The 16980-nt window shown below is 33.7% G+C and overlaps 1 protein-coding gene and 1 long non-coding RNA gene across 2 annotated transcripts; both read left to right on the plus strand.

Annotated features, from left to right (window-relative positions):
• Nucleotides 1–10798: 10798 nt before the first annotated feature.
• On the plus strand, nt 10799–11203 carry LOC114301012 (uncharacterized). The gene is made up of 3 exons (XR_003642889.2): nt 10799–10846; nt 10936–11034; nt 11134–11203. It is a non-coding gene; the product is annotated as an uncharacterized LOC114301012 (long non-coding RNA).
• A 270-nt stretch (nt 11204–11473) lies between these two features.
• LOC114301025 (uncharacterized) lies at nt 11474–13230 on the plus strand. Its single transcript, XM_028245919.2, has 3 exons — nt 11474–11606; nt 11754–11887; nt 12172–13230. The coding sequence occupies exons 1-3, from the start codon at nt 11474–11476 to the stop codon at nt 13228–13230; spliced, it is 1326 nt and encodes a 441-aa protein (XP_028101720.2).
• Nucleotides 13231–16980: the final 3750 nt, after the last annotated feature.

Here is a 16980-nt window from a genome sequence, read left to right on the forward strand (position 1 = left end):
ATATGGGCCACAATCAATTCAATCCGTTCTTAATTCATACATCCCTCTTAGGCTTCTTTCTTATTCTTTTAATTCATTCATAATGCTCAATGCATGCCTAAGAGTACTTAGAAGCGAAAGAGAACAAAAAATGAAACACATAACACTTTTACAAATTTTCTGAAACAGGGGTCCCCGCTCGAGCGTGGGTTCTGCCGCTCGAGCGGACCGTGATGGTCTGCATAAATACTAGTTACCTCATTTCTACGCTCGAGCGTGAATTCGAACGCTCGAGCTGAATGTCACACTACATGGCTCCCCGCTTGAGCGTGAATACCCCCACTCGAGCGGACACCAAAGTCTGCAAAAGTTCTGGAAACCAACATTTCACGCTCGAGCGGCGCTTTCCCTACTTGAGCAGACATGCCGATTTCTGGAAATTCCAGCAAACTGCTTGAAGTTCAATCTTGCATTCAAACCCATGTATCTTGCATATTATGACTCAAACTTCACATACACATTTACTAACATGATACAACACCAAATTCGTCACATTATGAAGCTCAAATTTCATGAATTAATTACATGCATGCCCCAAATTACACCAAACTCATTTCCAACATGACAAATTCATGTATTCAAAACTCATACTCTTATGAATTGTACATGCATGTGAGATATAGCTCCCATTCTCAATTTACATGATGTAGAGATGACCAAAAGCATGAACTTCAATCAAAATTCAACATGGATCATGTATTTCAAGCTCAAACATACAAATTCATAGCAATTCTATGCATGCATGTACATATAAGCTTTAAACCCTTCAATTTCATTTCAATTTATGGTCTTGATCACTATCAAACTTTGAATTCACAAAACTACAAACTTAAGCTCAAAAATCTTTGCTTAAGTACTCACCTAGGAGCTTCAATTCTCACAAATGGTAGTTAAACCTTGAGCCTAGCCTTCCAATTTCACAACTTTGAGCCAAATACACAATTCTCATTCTCTCTCTCTAGAGCCAGCCTCTCCCTCTCTCTCTAGAGTGTGACTTCAATTTTGAGTTCAACAAAAATGAGAAAGATGAGTGTATATTGGCCTATTTATAGGTTCTCTTAATCACATTTAATTATAGCTAATTAATAGTACTTAATTAATCGTTCTGAATCTAATTATTTTGATCCGAATAAATTTACAATTAAATTTCACCGTAGGCTCTAAAAATTATGCCAATCACAATGGCGTAGTCAATTTTGGCTTCTGTGGCTGATAAGGCCTTCAATTTAAATTCTAGAGCAGCTAAATCAAACAGATTTTTCTACGGTGAACAGATAGAAATTCAAAACCACATATATTCATATAAATGGCACTCAAAATCATATCAAATACATAATCACAATTATGATTAAGATTAATTAACATAATACAAACCAGAGTTATCACACATGCATCCCTCTTAGGCTTCTTTCTTATCATTTTAATCCATTTACAATGTTTAATGCATGCCTACGAGTGCTTAGAAATAAAATAGAACGGAAAATGAAACACAAAACATCTTTACAAGATTTCTGAAACAGGGCTCCCCGCTCGAGCTCAGGTTTCTCCGTTCGAGTAGACTCCTTTGGTCTGCAAAAGTACTGGTTACCTCATTCTTACGCTCGAGCGTAACTTCGGACGCTCGAGCTAAATGTCAAACTACATGGCTTAACGCTCAAACGTGAATCTCTCCGCTCGAACGGACATCCATGTCTGCAAAAGTTTCGGGAGCTAGCATTTCACACTCAAGCGGCCATTACCCCGCTCGAGCGGACATGCCGAGTTCTGGAATTTCAAGAACTAATCTTGAAGCTCAAACTCGACATTCAAAGGCCCAAAAGTCATGTTCTTGGTCCAAAAATGTGGAAACACATTCTGTGAGGCCAATTGCTCAAAATCATGATCCAATTCTCAATTCATCTCAACAAAACACATAGCTTCAAAATTAAACTTCAATATATATATAGCCAAACTCCATAAATTCCTTGAATTTCACATGCATGTGTACTATAGACCCCAATACCTGTTTGAATGGCACAAGTTTAGGGGTGGGCGCGGGTCGGTTGCGGCTACGAAACCTCCAATCCGCCATCCGTCCATCAGATTGGCAGATTGGAGAAAATCAATCTACATCCGTCCGCTAATCCAGTGGATGTAGATTGAGCGGATTGGCGGTTTGGCGAATGGATGCGAATCGGTTTGGCGGTTTAAAATTTTATAAATTTTCAATATAATTCAACTTGTGCACTTCCTCAAAAAAAAAAAAAAAAAAGTATTACAGTCAATGACTTAAAAAAGTAAAGCGGTGCTAGAGGCCTCGAATTCGAGGCCTCAAATTTGCCTCGACAACAAATTTTTTTTTTTTTTTTTTTTTTTGTTTTGAGTGGTGGCTGTGTTAGTTAGCTATTTTTTTATTTTTATTTTTGTTTTTTTTAAGGGTGGTTTATGTGTAGGAATGTGTCAAAAAATTAGACATTCCACACCAACTCATCATATAAAATTATATGAAATTAACAAAATTTAACAAACAACCTAACTAATTAGTCAATTTTATCACTTAACCAGTCCAACCTAATTGACTAATCAGTTAAGCTGCTGGTTAAATTTTGTTAATTTCATATAATTTTGTACGATGAGTTGGTGCGAAATGTTTAGTTTTTTGGCACACCCCTACACATAACCACCTTTTTAAAAAAAAATACCAAACCAACATAACCCAACAAATAAAATAAAATAAAATAAAAAAACCAACATAGCCCAACAAATAGAAGGAAAAAAAAAAAAAACTCAGCCTATGTAGTTTGATAAGGTGAGTGAGTTGGGTTAGACTTTATCAAACCATACAGACTAAGTTAGTGCGAGATGTCTAATACACATAACCACCCTTGCAAAAAAGAAAGGAAAAAAAAAAGATAGAAAAAAAAATTAAAAAAGACCAAACACACAGCACACTAAAAAAAAAAAGAATTTCGAGGCAATTTCGAGGCCTCAAATTCGAGGCCTCAAGCATTAATCAAAAAAGTATTACAATCAATACATGTCTCATCCAAATAAAGAAAGTTTGAAACTTTAGAATATCACAATCACTGCATGCGTCATCCACATATTACAATCACACCATGTCTTATCCACATAAAGTATTACAATCTGTGGTTCTTAAAATATAAAAACAATTTAAACCACCACAACCATGAACAGAACAGTAGCAGTTAAAATATAAAAACAATTTAAACCACCAAAACCATGAACAGAGCAGTAGTAGAGATTGTATGTCTCTATATTGTTACATCTATATCTGTTTTTGAAAACAAAAACCAACTAGCATATATCATATTTTCTATTTATTATTTTTAGAGTTAGATTTAAAAACCAAAAAATATAGATAAATAATACGTTTATTTTTTCAATTCAAAAAATATATTCAAGTTGAAATTTTTTTTTCAACAGAATATTTAAACTCTTTTTCAATTGAAAACAAAAACAAAATATTTAAACAAATTGAAAACACAAAGTCTTATAATTATTAGGGGTGCTCGCTGTTTGACGGTTTGGTTGCGGCCAAAGGAACCATAAAACCGCCATTCGTCCACCAGATTGGCGGGTTGGAGAAAATCAATCCGCAACCGTTCGCTCGTTATCACGCATCCGTCCAAAATGTGGCGAATCGGTTCGGTTTGGTCAGTTTTGGTGGATCGATATATCCGCTGCTCACCCCTAATGTTTATACTCACGAAACTCAACAAAACCATGCTTGCATGTGAGATTTGGTGCCCAATTCTTCTTGTTCAACATAATTCATGCTTGAATATACAAAATTATAGCAATTATGTACATGCATGTACAAACAAGCTCCAAATTCAATAAATTCAATTCAAGTTATGTTCTTGATCACAATTTAACCTTGAATTCACAAAATCACAAACTCAAACTCATAAATTTACTCACCTAGAAGTTCAAGTCTTCCAAATTCTAGTTAATCCTTAAATTAAACTCCAATCTTTAAGCTTCTTGAGCAATTCTCTAACTTGAGCTCCCTCTCTCTCTCTAACCGGCACACACTCTCTCTCTAGAGTGTAATCTCAGCAAAAATGAGCTTAAAACCATAATATGAAGCTATATAGGCCCTTATATAGGATGGCCTAATCAAATTTTGATTAAGGGTAATCAATGGTGCTTAATTAATCGTTCTAAATCTAATTATTTTGATCCGTATAAATTTTCAATGAAATTTTACCGTAGGCTCTAAAAATTACTCTAATCACAATGGCGTGATCAATTTCGGTTTATGTGGCCGATAAGGCCTTCAATTTTCAGTTCATAGCAGTAAGTTGGACAGATATTCCTACGGTAGACAGATAGAAATTCAAAACCACATATAATCACATAGATGGCACCCAAAATCACATTAAACACATAATCACAATCATAATTAAGATTAATTAGCATAATAGGAACAGGGTAATCACAGTAAATATGAAACAAGCTGCAATGATATATTGTTTTATTGTTTTAGTTTCTGAATTTTCTAATAAAACAATGATCAATGATCACAATTTTTTTTATATCAATGATTATAAAAAAAATTTCCCAAAAATAAGTTAAGGATTTATTGACAGAAAAAATTTATTCTAAGTATCACTAAAGATCATAGATTAAAAACAAATCACTAGTGATATATTTTTGAAAGCACATAAAGTAGTACAAATATTTTTGAAAACACACTCACTAAAGCATATAAACTAGTACATAAATCAATAAGAACCAACTAGTACTTCTCACAAGCAGTCTCCATGTAGTGTCCACAAGTGTTCGACTAAGTCCTATTTGAGTTTGGAGTGAGTTCCTCTATCTCTGATGCGATGATGATTTTGAATGAATTCAAAAAGTTCTGGTGTACGCTCATGAGACACTGGTGGAAGACTTTCACTAATTGTATCATAATTAAAGTCTATTCCATTGGCATCACTCTCATCTTCAACAATCATGTTATATATTATTATGCATGCCATCATAATATCTTTCATTATTTTCGTTTTCCAAAAAACGTACAGGTCCTCGCACAATCGCGAAACGTGCTTAGAGCACACCAAATGCTCGCTCAACATCCTTCCTTGCTGATTCTTGAGCTTTTGCAAAATATATTTGCTTATTCCCTTGTGGAGATGAGATTGTTTTGACAAATGTTGCCCATTGCGGATATATACCATCGACAAGATAGTATCCCATTGTATAATCATTTCCATTGATTGAGTAATTGACTGGAGGAGCACGACCTTGAGTAAGGAGTGAAAATACAAAAGAATGATCTAATACATTTGATGTCGTTATGAGATCCAGGCATCCCAAAAAAGGCATGCCATATCCATAAATCTTGAGAAGCCACAGCCTTTAAAATAATAGTTGGTTCATGGATGTGACTAGAATACATACCTTTCCATGCAGTAGGACAATTTTTTCACTTCCAATGCATACAATCAATGCTCCATAACATACCAGGAAACCCGCGATTACTTCCCATCGCTAATAATCTTGAAATATCATCGTTGTTAGGGCTCCTCAAGTACCTCTCAGAAAACATTGCAACCACCGCCTTAACAAAGTGTTTTAGACTCTCTATGGCGGTAGGGCTGGCCCTGGCCTAAGGCCCCAAAATTTTGACCAAAAAATAGGACCCCCAAATTTAGTAAAATGTTATAGGCCCAATGATTTTTTATTTTTTTTAGGATCAATTTAAAAGGGCTTCAAAATATTTTATTGGGTCCATGTATGGTTTAGCCCATATTTATTTATTGGTGTATTTTGGCACATATTTATTAAAATGAAAATATATATTAAAAAAAAAAAGTGTTTGGGCCCAAGAAGAACAATACATACAATATATGGGCCCTAATTTTTATTTTTTTTTTACTTTCTTTATCTATTAGATTTTTGTGGAATAAATAATTTTGCCCTAATTTTTTTACCTAGCTATTAGTTTTAATTGAATAAAATTTTCCTAATTTTTTTGTCATAATTTTGTTTCATTAAATTGTTTTGTTTATAATTTTAATGATTATATGTGCAAGTAAATTTTTTTGTAGCTACAAACAAATAAAAAAGTTGTAACTTATCGTTTTATCTATGAACTTTTTTTTTTTTAATGTAAGAGGGGCCCCCATTTCTAAAATTCGCCTTAGGTCTCCTAAATCTTGGGGTCGACCTTGTATGGCAGTGCTTTCATCAATTTTCACATAATCATCCACCGAATCTGCTGCTACTCCATACGCGAGCATCCTTATAGCAGCTGTCATTTTTTGAAGGGAAGACAAACCAATGATTCCAACAGCATCTGTTTTCTGGACAAAATATAGATTGTATGCTTCCACCGTAGATAGAATATGAAGAAAGAGAGATCGATTCATCCGGAATCTCCTCCTGAATAAATGGGCAGGATATACAGCTGTTTCTGAGAAAAAGTCTCGATAAAGTCTCTTATGGCCTTGAACTCAATCGCGATAAATAACTGCATGGCCTTCAATAGAACCACTACATCTTTTCGAACATCTTTCTCTATTGAGTCGCCCTTCTTTCATTGTAACTATCGTTATTAGCTGCAATTTGTCATCACCGTCAAAGTCGTTAAGAATCATTTTCATGGTATTGCGAGCCATGGTAATTAAAAAATGAATGAAGTTGAGAAATATTCAAATTGGTAAAAATGAAAGAGCAAATCCTTTTTATAAACAAAAATATATGACCGTTAGGAATATGTCCGTTAGAAAATATTATCGTTAGAGAATAATACCGTTTGAAAATATGACCGTTGAGAGAATATTACCGTTTAAAAATATGACCGTTGAGATAATATGATTGTTTGAATTTTTTTTTTATAAATAATTTAATTATATATTTTAAATAATAAATATTTGCAAATACCATGTCAATATATGTAGCATGTCATAAAAAGATTATTTATTTATTTATTAATGTTTATAATAGTTTTCTTTTAGAAATTGGTTAAGTTGGTTTGATTGGTTAACTAAAATAAAGAGCATGGTTGGAGTGTACACTAGCTAAACTAGTTAGGCAAAATAAAGAAGGTAGTTTTCTGTGTACTTTGAGGAGGCATTTTAGAGAGTATGGTTGGAGATGCTCTAAACAGTATCGAAGTAGAGAGAGAAATGAGATTTGATTTAAGAGAGTCAAATTTCTATGTGATATATGAGTGTGGGCTTGAGAGATCTTACATATCATAAAATAATATTGTGGGTCTCTATCATTACTAAAAATGAGAGAGGGACCTTAGACTAATTTTCCCAACAAAAAATTATTCATTCTGTTTGGTTTCAGTTTTCATAATCCACTTTTCAGAAAATGTTACTTTTCGTTTTCCATATATTTTTTTTGTTTTCACTATTTTTTTTAATAATTTAAATATTTGTTTCCCTAACATAATACACTTAAAAAATATAATATTTATGAAAAAAATATTTAAAAAATTCACTAAATACCAAAAATATAAAAAAAAAGAAAATTCAATATATTTTTTGTATTTTTGTGTATTTATTAATTTTTTAAAATATTTTTTCACAAATATTTTAATATTTAGATACATCTAAGTAAGGTGCATCTAAATAATTAAAAAAATTGGTTAAAATTTTAAAAATATTCACTAAAAACAAAAAACTCAATACAAAAACAAAAAACTTAATTCAGAAAACTAAAACCAAACACATTGATTATTATTATAACTGTATATTAAAATAAAATTCTTACCCTATCTATAAAAATAAAAAATAAAAAAAATATTACCTTCTTCTCTCAAACCTTAATTCCTAAATCAATTGTATTTAACTCTCTTTAACATTTAATTCATATAACATTACTTTCATTTTGATCTGTAATTTATTGGTCGTTTGAAAGAGAAAATTAGTATAATTATATCATTTTTATCATTAATTTATTAGTTATTATCATTTTAATCTTATTGAAAGACAGATTATATAATTATATAAACTTGTAGAGTTTGTTGTATTTTTTCTAAAATGAAACAATTTAGACCCAGTCCTTACAATGTGGATGAAAATCCTAGTGAATAGGATTAAACCTTAGTGAATACAATTATTAGTTCTGATGAGAGTAATTTTGTCTTGTGAGAACCACTAATAATATTATTGCTATAACTCAGCAAATCATTCTTACTTTTAAAGGATAAGAAAGTTGTAACTGGTGGCATGAAAATTAATTTTGCAAAAGTCCATGACAGAATTTCATGGGATTTTCTCTAGTAAAGACTCAATAAACTTAATTTTGCCTCAAAATTGGATTAATTAAAGATTCTCTCCTAATCTTTTAGTGCTTTGTGTGGAAAGATTGTCTAATATGCTGATTGACAAGGTGAAAGATGGCAAGTGAAAAAAGGGATTAAAGCTTCTAAATAGAATTAATGCTCAAGATGTTAATGCTTGAGGGAAACTACCAAAGAAGCATAAATTAATGGTGAGGATCTCAATCTGCCATTTAGATACTTGAAATGGGAAACATAAATTAAATTAAAAAAAAAAGAAAGCATTTTATAACAAAAATCTTCTAATTTACTATTAGAGCAGGTAGGGAATTAGTGGCATTCAATACTTGGTTTCCAATTTTTTGGCTCATGTCTTAAACACTCTCTCTGTCAACTGTTATTTCAGAAATTAACAATTATTTTAACACATTGTGATAGGAAGAGAAAGAGAAAGAGAAGAGAAGAGAAGAGAAGAGAAGAGAGTTTGCCTCATGTCTTAATAAAAACTCTGGAGTGGTGCAATGGCAGTTAGGAACTGCTCCTGTGCAGTGGTAGTTTGTGTCTTCATATCTCTCTTCCCTCACTTTTTTGTTTTTGTTTTTGTTTTTGCTTTGAATCTAGGAGGCACTTGCATTCTTTCCTCACACCACTCCTCAAACCCAACTTAAATTTCTTTGAATGAAATTAATGGGTTTATTATATTTCCTCATATGGGAGATTTGGAATATTTTTAGTTCCCATACCATACATATTCAGAAGAAAACTTCCCTCTTCTCTCTATTTTACAGCCGTTACCAACTCTTCTTTCTTGCTTACCCCAATTGCATACTCACATCACAGCTCTTACACAGCTCTCTCTCTCTCTCTCTCTCATACTCATATAAAGTCTCTTCCTCTATCTCCCTTACGTATATGCCTTTTCATTTTCATTTTTTTTTAAAAAAAATTATTTTTCCCAATAAGATATTGTTTTCTGTAATTCGTGTGCATGTCCAGGTAACCTATGACATGATATCTGTGAAACTTAGCAATAGCATCTTCACTTTTCTCTTTTTATGTATGTAAATGGTTGTGTGTATGAATATATAGGAAAATACAAAGATCGGTGTGGAGAGATGGGCAAAGAAGGAGAAGCCCGCGTATCGCAGCCCTTAATCCATGGAAGCCAGTGCCACACCGACCAACACTACCAACCAGTCCCTCCTCCTTTTCTTCGCACTCACACAACTGCTTGCGGATGGAGGACGACCACCACCACCACCAGGGTGCCCCCTCCGATACCACTACCAGGGCCAGCATCAAAAGAAAACTCCAACAACCTCTACTTAATTCTCTTCTAACCAAACCCAAACAGGTTTTTGCATCTCTGAATTTTGTTTTGTAATTGTATGTATAAATTTGTTTCTTTCTTCTTTTAATTATCAACTGTTATGTTCTTTTATATAATTGTATTAGTTTCTTTTATATATCTTTATTAGCGGGTAGGGCTTGGGGGTGGACAACAAAAGATAGTTTATGTGCTTGTATTTCAATCCCAAAAGTCTTGGAAGATAGAAGGCAAGCCACAGAATATAGTACAAAGTCACATGCCATTCATGCATTCTTCTTTGCATATGACATAATCCTGTACAATAAATATATCATTATTTTCAATGCTGGCTGTCGTTGTAGTTTGTTTGTTGTAGTAGTGAATTCTCTGCATCAACTTTTTTCCATTAATTTATTTTGTAGATTTTTTCTTATTAATTTGTTTGTTTGCTAAACTGGCTGCGAGTAGCTTAATTATTTGGTATCATCATTTTTTGTTTGTCTGTCAAGTAGAGACAAACAGATCAGACTCAATAATTCTTCAAGATTGTAATAATAAAGATTGCTTTTAATCTGATCTTAAGGGGCTATTTGTGTACATGTGAAATTATTTATGGGCTTCAAATCTTTAACATGTTGTATAAGTGCTGGTTTTAAAATCCATTTCAAATTATGTGCAGGGCATAGAGAGCCCAAATCATGAGCATCATTCAACCAATTGTGGTGAGTCGTTTTGCTCCATAACATATGTCACTGTTAATTACACAAATTAAGGTTTCTTACTCGATGGCATGTCACATCACTACGTAATTCAGTTGCTTCCTAAATCAGATCAACCATTGGTTATCAAACCTAAAGGAAGTGCAAAACTTGATGATAATGCTACCTCCTCTGGTTGTACAAATTTTCCGTCAAATTTGTAAATTTATCATATCGATCATGAGTATGAGGATAATGTCTTAATCGTAGCTTGTTATCGCTCCACTAGGTCAACCATCAGTTATGTCGCCCGTTCCATTCATGCCAGAAAAACGCATCCTTGAGCTTGTCTTGGACATATTGCAAAGGTGAGTACTACTCAAGTGTATTTTGCACCTTTTGAAGTTTAGGAATGGTAAAAGGAGAAAATGATTTAGGAAGAAATTTTGCGATGGTATATTTCTTGGAGGAAATATTTTGTTGTTTAAACATTTTTCTTTTGGTATCAGGCGAGATACAAATGAAATATTTGCTGAACCAGTTGATCCCAAAGAGGTTTATTTTTGTTTATTGATTTCATCATTTGATTGTTTTGTTCCCTACTAACCCACTATAATTGATGAAATTTCATGCTTCTATGTGAGGTTGAGGATTATTACGAAATTATTAAAGAGCCTATGGATTTTGGCACCATGAGGGCTAAACATCATGAAGGAATGTATACAAATCTTGAGCAATTTGAGGTTTGTTCCATTGTTGAAAGTTACTGTCATAAATTATTAATCTACTTCACAAGTTAAATTGTTCTTCACCATCTATTTGGTGTCTGTTATAATATGCAGCATGACGTATTTTTAATACCAAGAAATGCGATGCATTTTAACTCCACGGGTACCATTTATTTCAAAGAGGTATTGTTACCAGATTCTGGAAGAATTGTAGCTAACACAAAGATCTTTATTTTTCTTCATTACTTGAATACCGTAGTTTGATATTTCACAGGCTCGTGCCATATATGATCTAGCTAAGAAGGTTTTTCATGTTCTAAAAACTGATTTTGAAAACTTTGAATTGGAGTTCTCGGAGACAAGACGGAGATCAAGTAGGAGGCCTCAGGGAGAAGCCAAGGGTTTGAATTTTAACTCGAGTCCTAGGTTCACTACAAATGTCAAATCCAGGTGTATGACTACTGATGTTTCGTCAAAAGGCACACGACGTTCTTTAAATGGTCCATCAAATCTAAGGAGAAATATCCAAGGAAAACCTGGGTTCTCTTGTACTCGTGTTGACACTAGAGAACATGATTTTCCCGCTGGTAAGTCTGGAATCTTTAGTTTCGTATTTGCTTTCATTAGTGTTTGTGTGTGTGTATGTGTATGTGTGCATCTCTATGCAATGTGCATGCAAGTCTTCTTGTAAAATGTAGTTTAATTGTCTTGTGTTCCTTGCATTCTGTAAACAGGTGCTAAAGACGGTAGAAGATCTAATTTTGTTGAAGTGGATCGGCGTTGCACATATAAACCATGGTTATCCTTCCACAATGAAAATGATTCTATTTTTTCAACAATTCATAGTGCCCCACAACCATTGTCTCCTGTAAGATTCCTTTCCTACTGTTTCATTCTAGTGAAATGATCTCTCTTACCTGTCTTATAACTATTTGCATCTCTTTTAACTCTATATTTTCATTTCTAGATTGTATTGAACCATCTAAAAATTGGCCTTGCTAAGACAATTTCATGTGCTCTAATACATCTAAATTGTTTATAGTGGTAGTTTTGAATCGCTTTAGTATTAGCTTTATGAATGACAAAGATTGACTTGTCAGATAGTCCTGATTATCTAAAGTGAGGATAATTACTTGGTGATTGTGGCTGTAGGTGAATCAATGTGATATTAGCTACAGGGAAAGTTTGATGTTGTTTGCTAAAGGTTTAGGACCAACAGCCCAAATGGTTGTGAACCGAAAGTTACAAGGATGCTTGAAAGATGATCCCAATTTTCAAACTCCAGCTTCAAACTCTTTCATACAAGTTGCTACAGGTCAAGTTCCTGCTGCATTTGCCTCGGCTCATAATGGTCCTAGTACTCTGGATACATTAACCCCAAATACGTCTTGGGACTTATTTGATCCCCTTCCTGGGTGTTGTTCAGCCCTTAAAACAACAACTACTGACATAATTGATTTGACTGACGCTGATGACGGAGAAAAGGCTCATACGAGTGATAGGATGGGTGATCGTAGTGGTTTGGGGGGGAAAATTGTGCCCAACCGCGAACGTGATGGGAAGAAGACTTTTAGTATTAGTGACAGAGACAAGGTTCTCGAGAAACAAATCAGCAACACTCATCTGGGATTGAGTTCTTCTACTTCTGCAGCTGAAGTTTTGAATTCCTGCAAGTCTGTGGCTGCAACAGTGGACTCGAGCAAAACAGATAGTCAAGTGCAGCCATCAAATTTAGCTTCAGAGAATTCTTGCTCAAACAAGTTTGAATTCAAGTTGAGAAACAGTAACAGTTCAACATCATCATCTTCATGGATCTGGCATACCAGTGGGGTCTCAAGTTTGAATCTGTCCGATGGCTCCATGGCAGCTGCAGTGGGACCAAAAGGTGAGAAGAGTAGCTCCTCCCTGCAGGAAGGGGGCCACACTGTGGAATCAAATGGAGTCGTGCCATTAGTCTCTCCGTTTGCTTTTGATCTACCATTCTTGAAAGCACGGCTTAACCAATTCCAGCAAGTTTCTGTTAATGAGGGACCAATTCCATCATCATCATCATCCTTGAGCCAAGTAAGCAACAGGCAAAGGACTTTTGGGCATACCCACCAAGCAGAACTGACCATTCAATCTTCTCAGTTGGCTATGGCTATTAATAATCAATATTCAGTACCATCAGACACTCCGGATACTAATTTGGCTTTACAGCTGCAGCTTTAAGGACTTTCAGAGCAACACGAAACTTTCCACAAGTACAAGCCGGAAAATTTTAAAACATTCAGAAAAATTTAATGTGATCATGTTACTTCTAGTTGGTGTTTAATTTTTATTTTGCATGAAAAGCTGTTGGATTGTCTTTGATGATTTCATGACAAGTAGTATCATAGCACTAATATGCGGCTTTAATGGCTAAGTGTTGGATTTGGGCTTGTTTAGTTCACAAGTAATTAACATAAGGGCAAATTACAAACACCCCCTTCGAAGTTTGGTGAAAATACAGATTTTCTCCTAAGGTTTGAGAAATTACATCCTGCTCCCTGAAGTTTATATTTCCATAACAAATTTCCCCTGAGGTTTTTATTTTCATACAGATTCCCCCTTAATTTTTCCTAATTTGTTATGAAAATTTGACCATCAAGGGGCAATTTATAATTTCTCAAACCTCAGGAGAGAATCTGTATTTTTATCAAACTTCGAGAGGTGTTTGTAATTTGCCCTTAAAATAATCATGAATCCAATACATCATTGCTAGTGATTAGCTAAAAGTTAGCAAACACCAAACTATTATCTATTACATAGAAATTTTGGAAGAAAAAAAGTGGAAACATTGGGCCACAGAAAATCCCTATTATACTATTGTGATACATTAAAGTGACAGAACATATTACACACATATTGAGTTGGAATCCATTCTCTCTCCCCTCTCTCTCTCCAACTTTGCAATTTTGCAAATAGTTTAAAGATTATGTTTGGATTTATCAATTTGAAATTAAAGGATTTGTGGGTATTTATTTAAAGAATGGCTCAAATTTATATATTTATTTCAAGATTAAATTAGATAGTTACTGAATTTAATATAATAAAATACTAGTCTTCTATCTTGAAGTATATCTCTCTTTAAATCCACTAATAATAGCTTAAAATGTTCTCCTTAATCTCAAATCATTTTATCTAAAATCCACGAATTCAAAAAAGTAGAGTTTGTTAGACGTGATTTGATTTCCACACGCACATCTTTCCCCCTCTCTCTGTCCCTCTTTTGTTGGGAAATAGTCATTGCGGTGGTGGTGTTCCAGTGGATTAGTTAGTGGCAGCGGTGGTGGTTGAATAAAATATATTTACATGTTACTTATTTTCACAAGCTTTTTTCTTTTCTCTTTTCAAATTCCCACCAAACAAAGCGTAAGCATCTCTAGTACTTCCCCAATTCTTTCCTCAATTTCATGAATAAACAGCTAAAACTCAACTCCAATTAAACTTGTATCAAGGATGAATTACTCCTTCACCAAATTTCCAACATTGATATTTTTACTTAATTTTGTTGAAATTTTAAAAAGATTTAAGAATTGGATATGTTTTTTATTTTATTTTAAAAATTATTAAATGATTAGGAGAGGTTTGGGATAAGTTTGGAATTCTTAAAAGATTTGATGCTAAAAAAATAAATAAAAGTTAGGACTGGAGTACTTAGATTAAGCTTTGTAACCAAGTTTCCACTCAAATTAGATGAAAAATGAGAGTAAGGATTGGAGATGCTCCTTTGTACCTTCTATCTCATCTACATGCATATACGTCATTATACATGTGCTTGTACATATCTTGATGTCGGAAAAACGGAATTGATTGTTTTACCAAGATTTTATGTATGTATTGGATTCTTTTGTTATAATAAATTATCATGTAAATTTCTTAGAGCATCTCCAACAATGCATTAATTTTTTCATCAAATTTGAGAAAAGGTTTCCTTTGATATCAAGTGCTTCAACAGAGGATTTTGGAGCTTCATCAGAATATCGGTCAACCGGGTAGTGTATTTTTTTATTTTTTGGCCTTGAGGCGGACGACTGGACGGTCAACTGGCCAGTGCAATTTTTTCACAAAATTTTGCCTTGAGATGGTCATCCAGGAGGACATCCGGAGGACATCCAGCAACAACTATTAACAATGATTTGATGAAAGGTACATTGGTTCTCAGTTTGATAAAAGAAAAGTGAAATTTTGGATTTGATACCTATTTGATGAAACTGTTGGAGTAGAAAATGGAGGTTTTTTTACCAAATTCAAATTTGATGATAAATTTAAGTAACCATTGGAGATGGTTTTAGTATTGGGATTTGGTTCCACGCGTCTTGAGATACTCTAATCATGCTGAAACCGTGAGAAGAGGAAGAACAAATCACAAACACGCTGAAATCATGTGAGGAAGGGAACACTCAAACCACACTAAAATCGTGAGAATAGGTCCTGAGAAAATCGCTTAGGGTCGCGTTCCACGCCTCTTGAGAAAAATTCCAAAACCCTCTTTTACGCTGAAATAAACCAAAAAATAAAAATGTGATAGGAAGAAAAGAGGCAATGTTGTTGATAAAATGGGGAGTCAGTATTTACCAAAGAGGAATTTCTGACAAGTTTTCTACAATGGTGGACAGGAATTTCCAATGAGTTCTTTCGATAGTATTCTTTGGACAACGTGAGTCGATTCCTTCTTTCGTTGAGAGTCGACAGGAATTTCAATGATGGACTGTCGATGCAATGCTCTTCACTGAAGCAATGGTGTTTACTGATGCAATGACCGTCGGCGCTCTTTTCAACAAGAGATGGACAGTCATCAAAAGGAGAAGGAGAGAGAATGTACAAAATTAGGTGGGTGTGCCTCGGATTTGATAATATTATGAATAATGGTAAATTTGGTATTAAGTGGGATGTTCAAAAAAATCTTATTCAAATTTAGGATTTAGGGTGGGGCTCAAAGAAATGGGGGGTCTAAAGAATTTAAGAGGTGATAATAGCCGCCCTCGTAGTTTATTGTGGATATTTTACTTCAAAATAAACACCATTAAAGTTATATTTACTTACAGTAATGACATTATCACATTATTTTTGTCAAGGTTTTTTTTTTTTTTGTAGTTACTATGAAAAAGTCAATTGTTCTATTTACTTTTCTCTATGTCTTTTCATAAAAAATTACAAAATCAATTAAAATAATTAATTCCTAAAATAACTCATAATTACACCCCCTCCCCCCCCCCTTTTTGTCACCCTTATTTATTTTTGACACTTCTACACTCCCTTTGTTTGAACAAAATAATGAAAATATTTTATATGGAAAAAAAACTCAAAAAATGTTTTAAACGTATCTTTTAACAAAAATAAACTTATTTGGACAAAAAATATTTTCTACATTTAAACGGAGAAAAACATTTTTCGAATTAAAATTTTACCAATATCATAACACTACCATCGCTATTCTCACTTCTACCGTCACCATGGCAACCGCCACCATCACTGTCGTCATCATTGTCACCACCACCTTCACTTTTGTCTCACCACCACCACCTCCACCTTTGTCTCACCATCACCGCTACCAAACATTTTAAAACATTTTTTGAAAAATTTTTCCGTAAAAATATTTTCATTAAAGTATATTTTTTGTCCAAATAAAGGGAGGGTAAAAGTGTCAAAAATAAATAAGGGGGACAAAAGAGGTGTAATTAAGAGTTATTTTATGAATTAATTATTTTAATTAATTTTTTACAAAAAACGTATAGATAAGTGTAGCTTGTTTTTCATGCTCCTTTCGGATACAATTAGTCCTACAGTTCGGACTCCCGTGGTTCTGAATCTGATTTCACAAGTGCAATGTGAAACAGTGAAAGCACAATAAGAATCCAAATCTAGCAATTCTTTTTGAAAAATCGATATTTGAATCAAATGCCAAAAATAGGCTGCTTTGTCAAATTACAGAGTCGC

The sequence above is a fragment of the Camellia sinensis genome, chromosome 14, assembly GCF_055761805.1.
Source record: "Camellia sinensis isolate YWXY chromosome 14, ASM5576180v1, whole genome shotgun sequence".
In the NCBI taxonomy this organism is placed as follows: Eukaryota; Viridiplantae; Streptophyta; class Magnoliopsida; order Ericales; family Theaceae; genus Camellia; species Camellia sinensis.

Bases quoted from the DNA above. Each gene is read 5' to 3' on its own strand.
- LOC114301025 (XM_028245919.2), top strand. From the start codon at position 11,474: ATGACTACTGATGTTTCGTCAAAAGGCACACGACGTTCTTTAAATGGT. The intron at 11,607-11,753 runs GTAAGTCTGGAA...TTCTGTAAACAG, and splicing joins AGAACATGATTTTCCCGCTG to GTGCTAAAGACGGTAGAAGA. The intron at 11,888-12,171 runs GTAAGATTCCTT...TTGTGGCTGTAG, and splicing joins CCCCACAACCATTGTCTCCT to GTGAATCAATGTGATATTAG.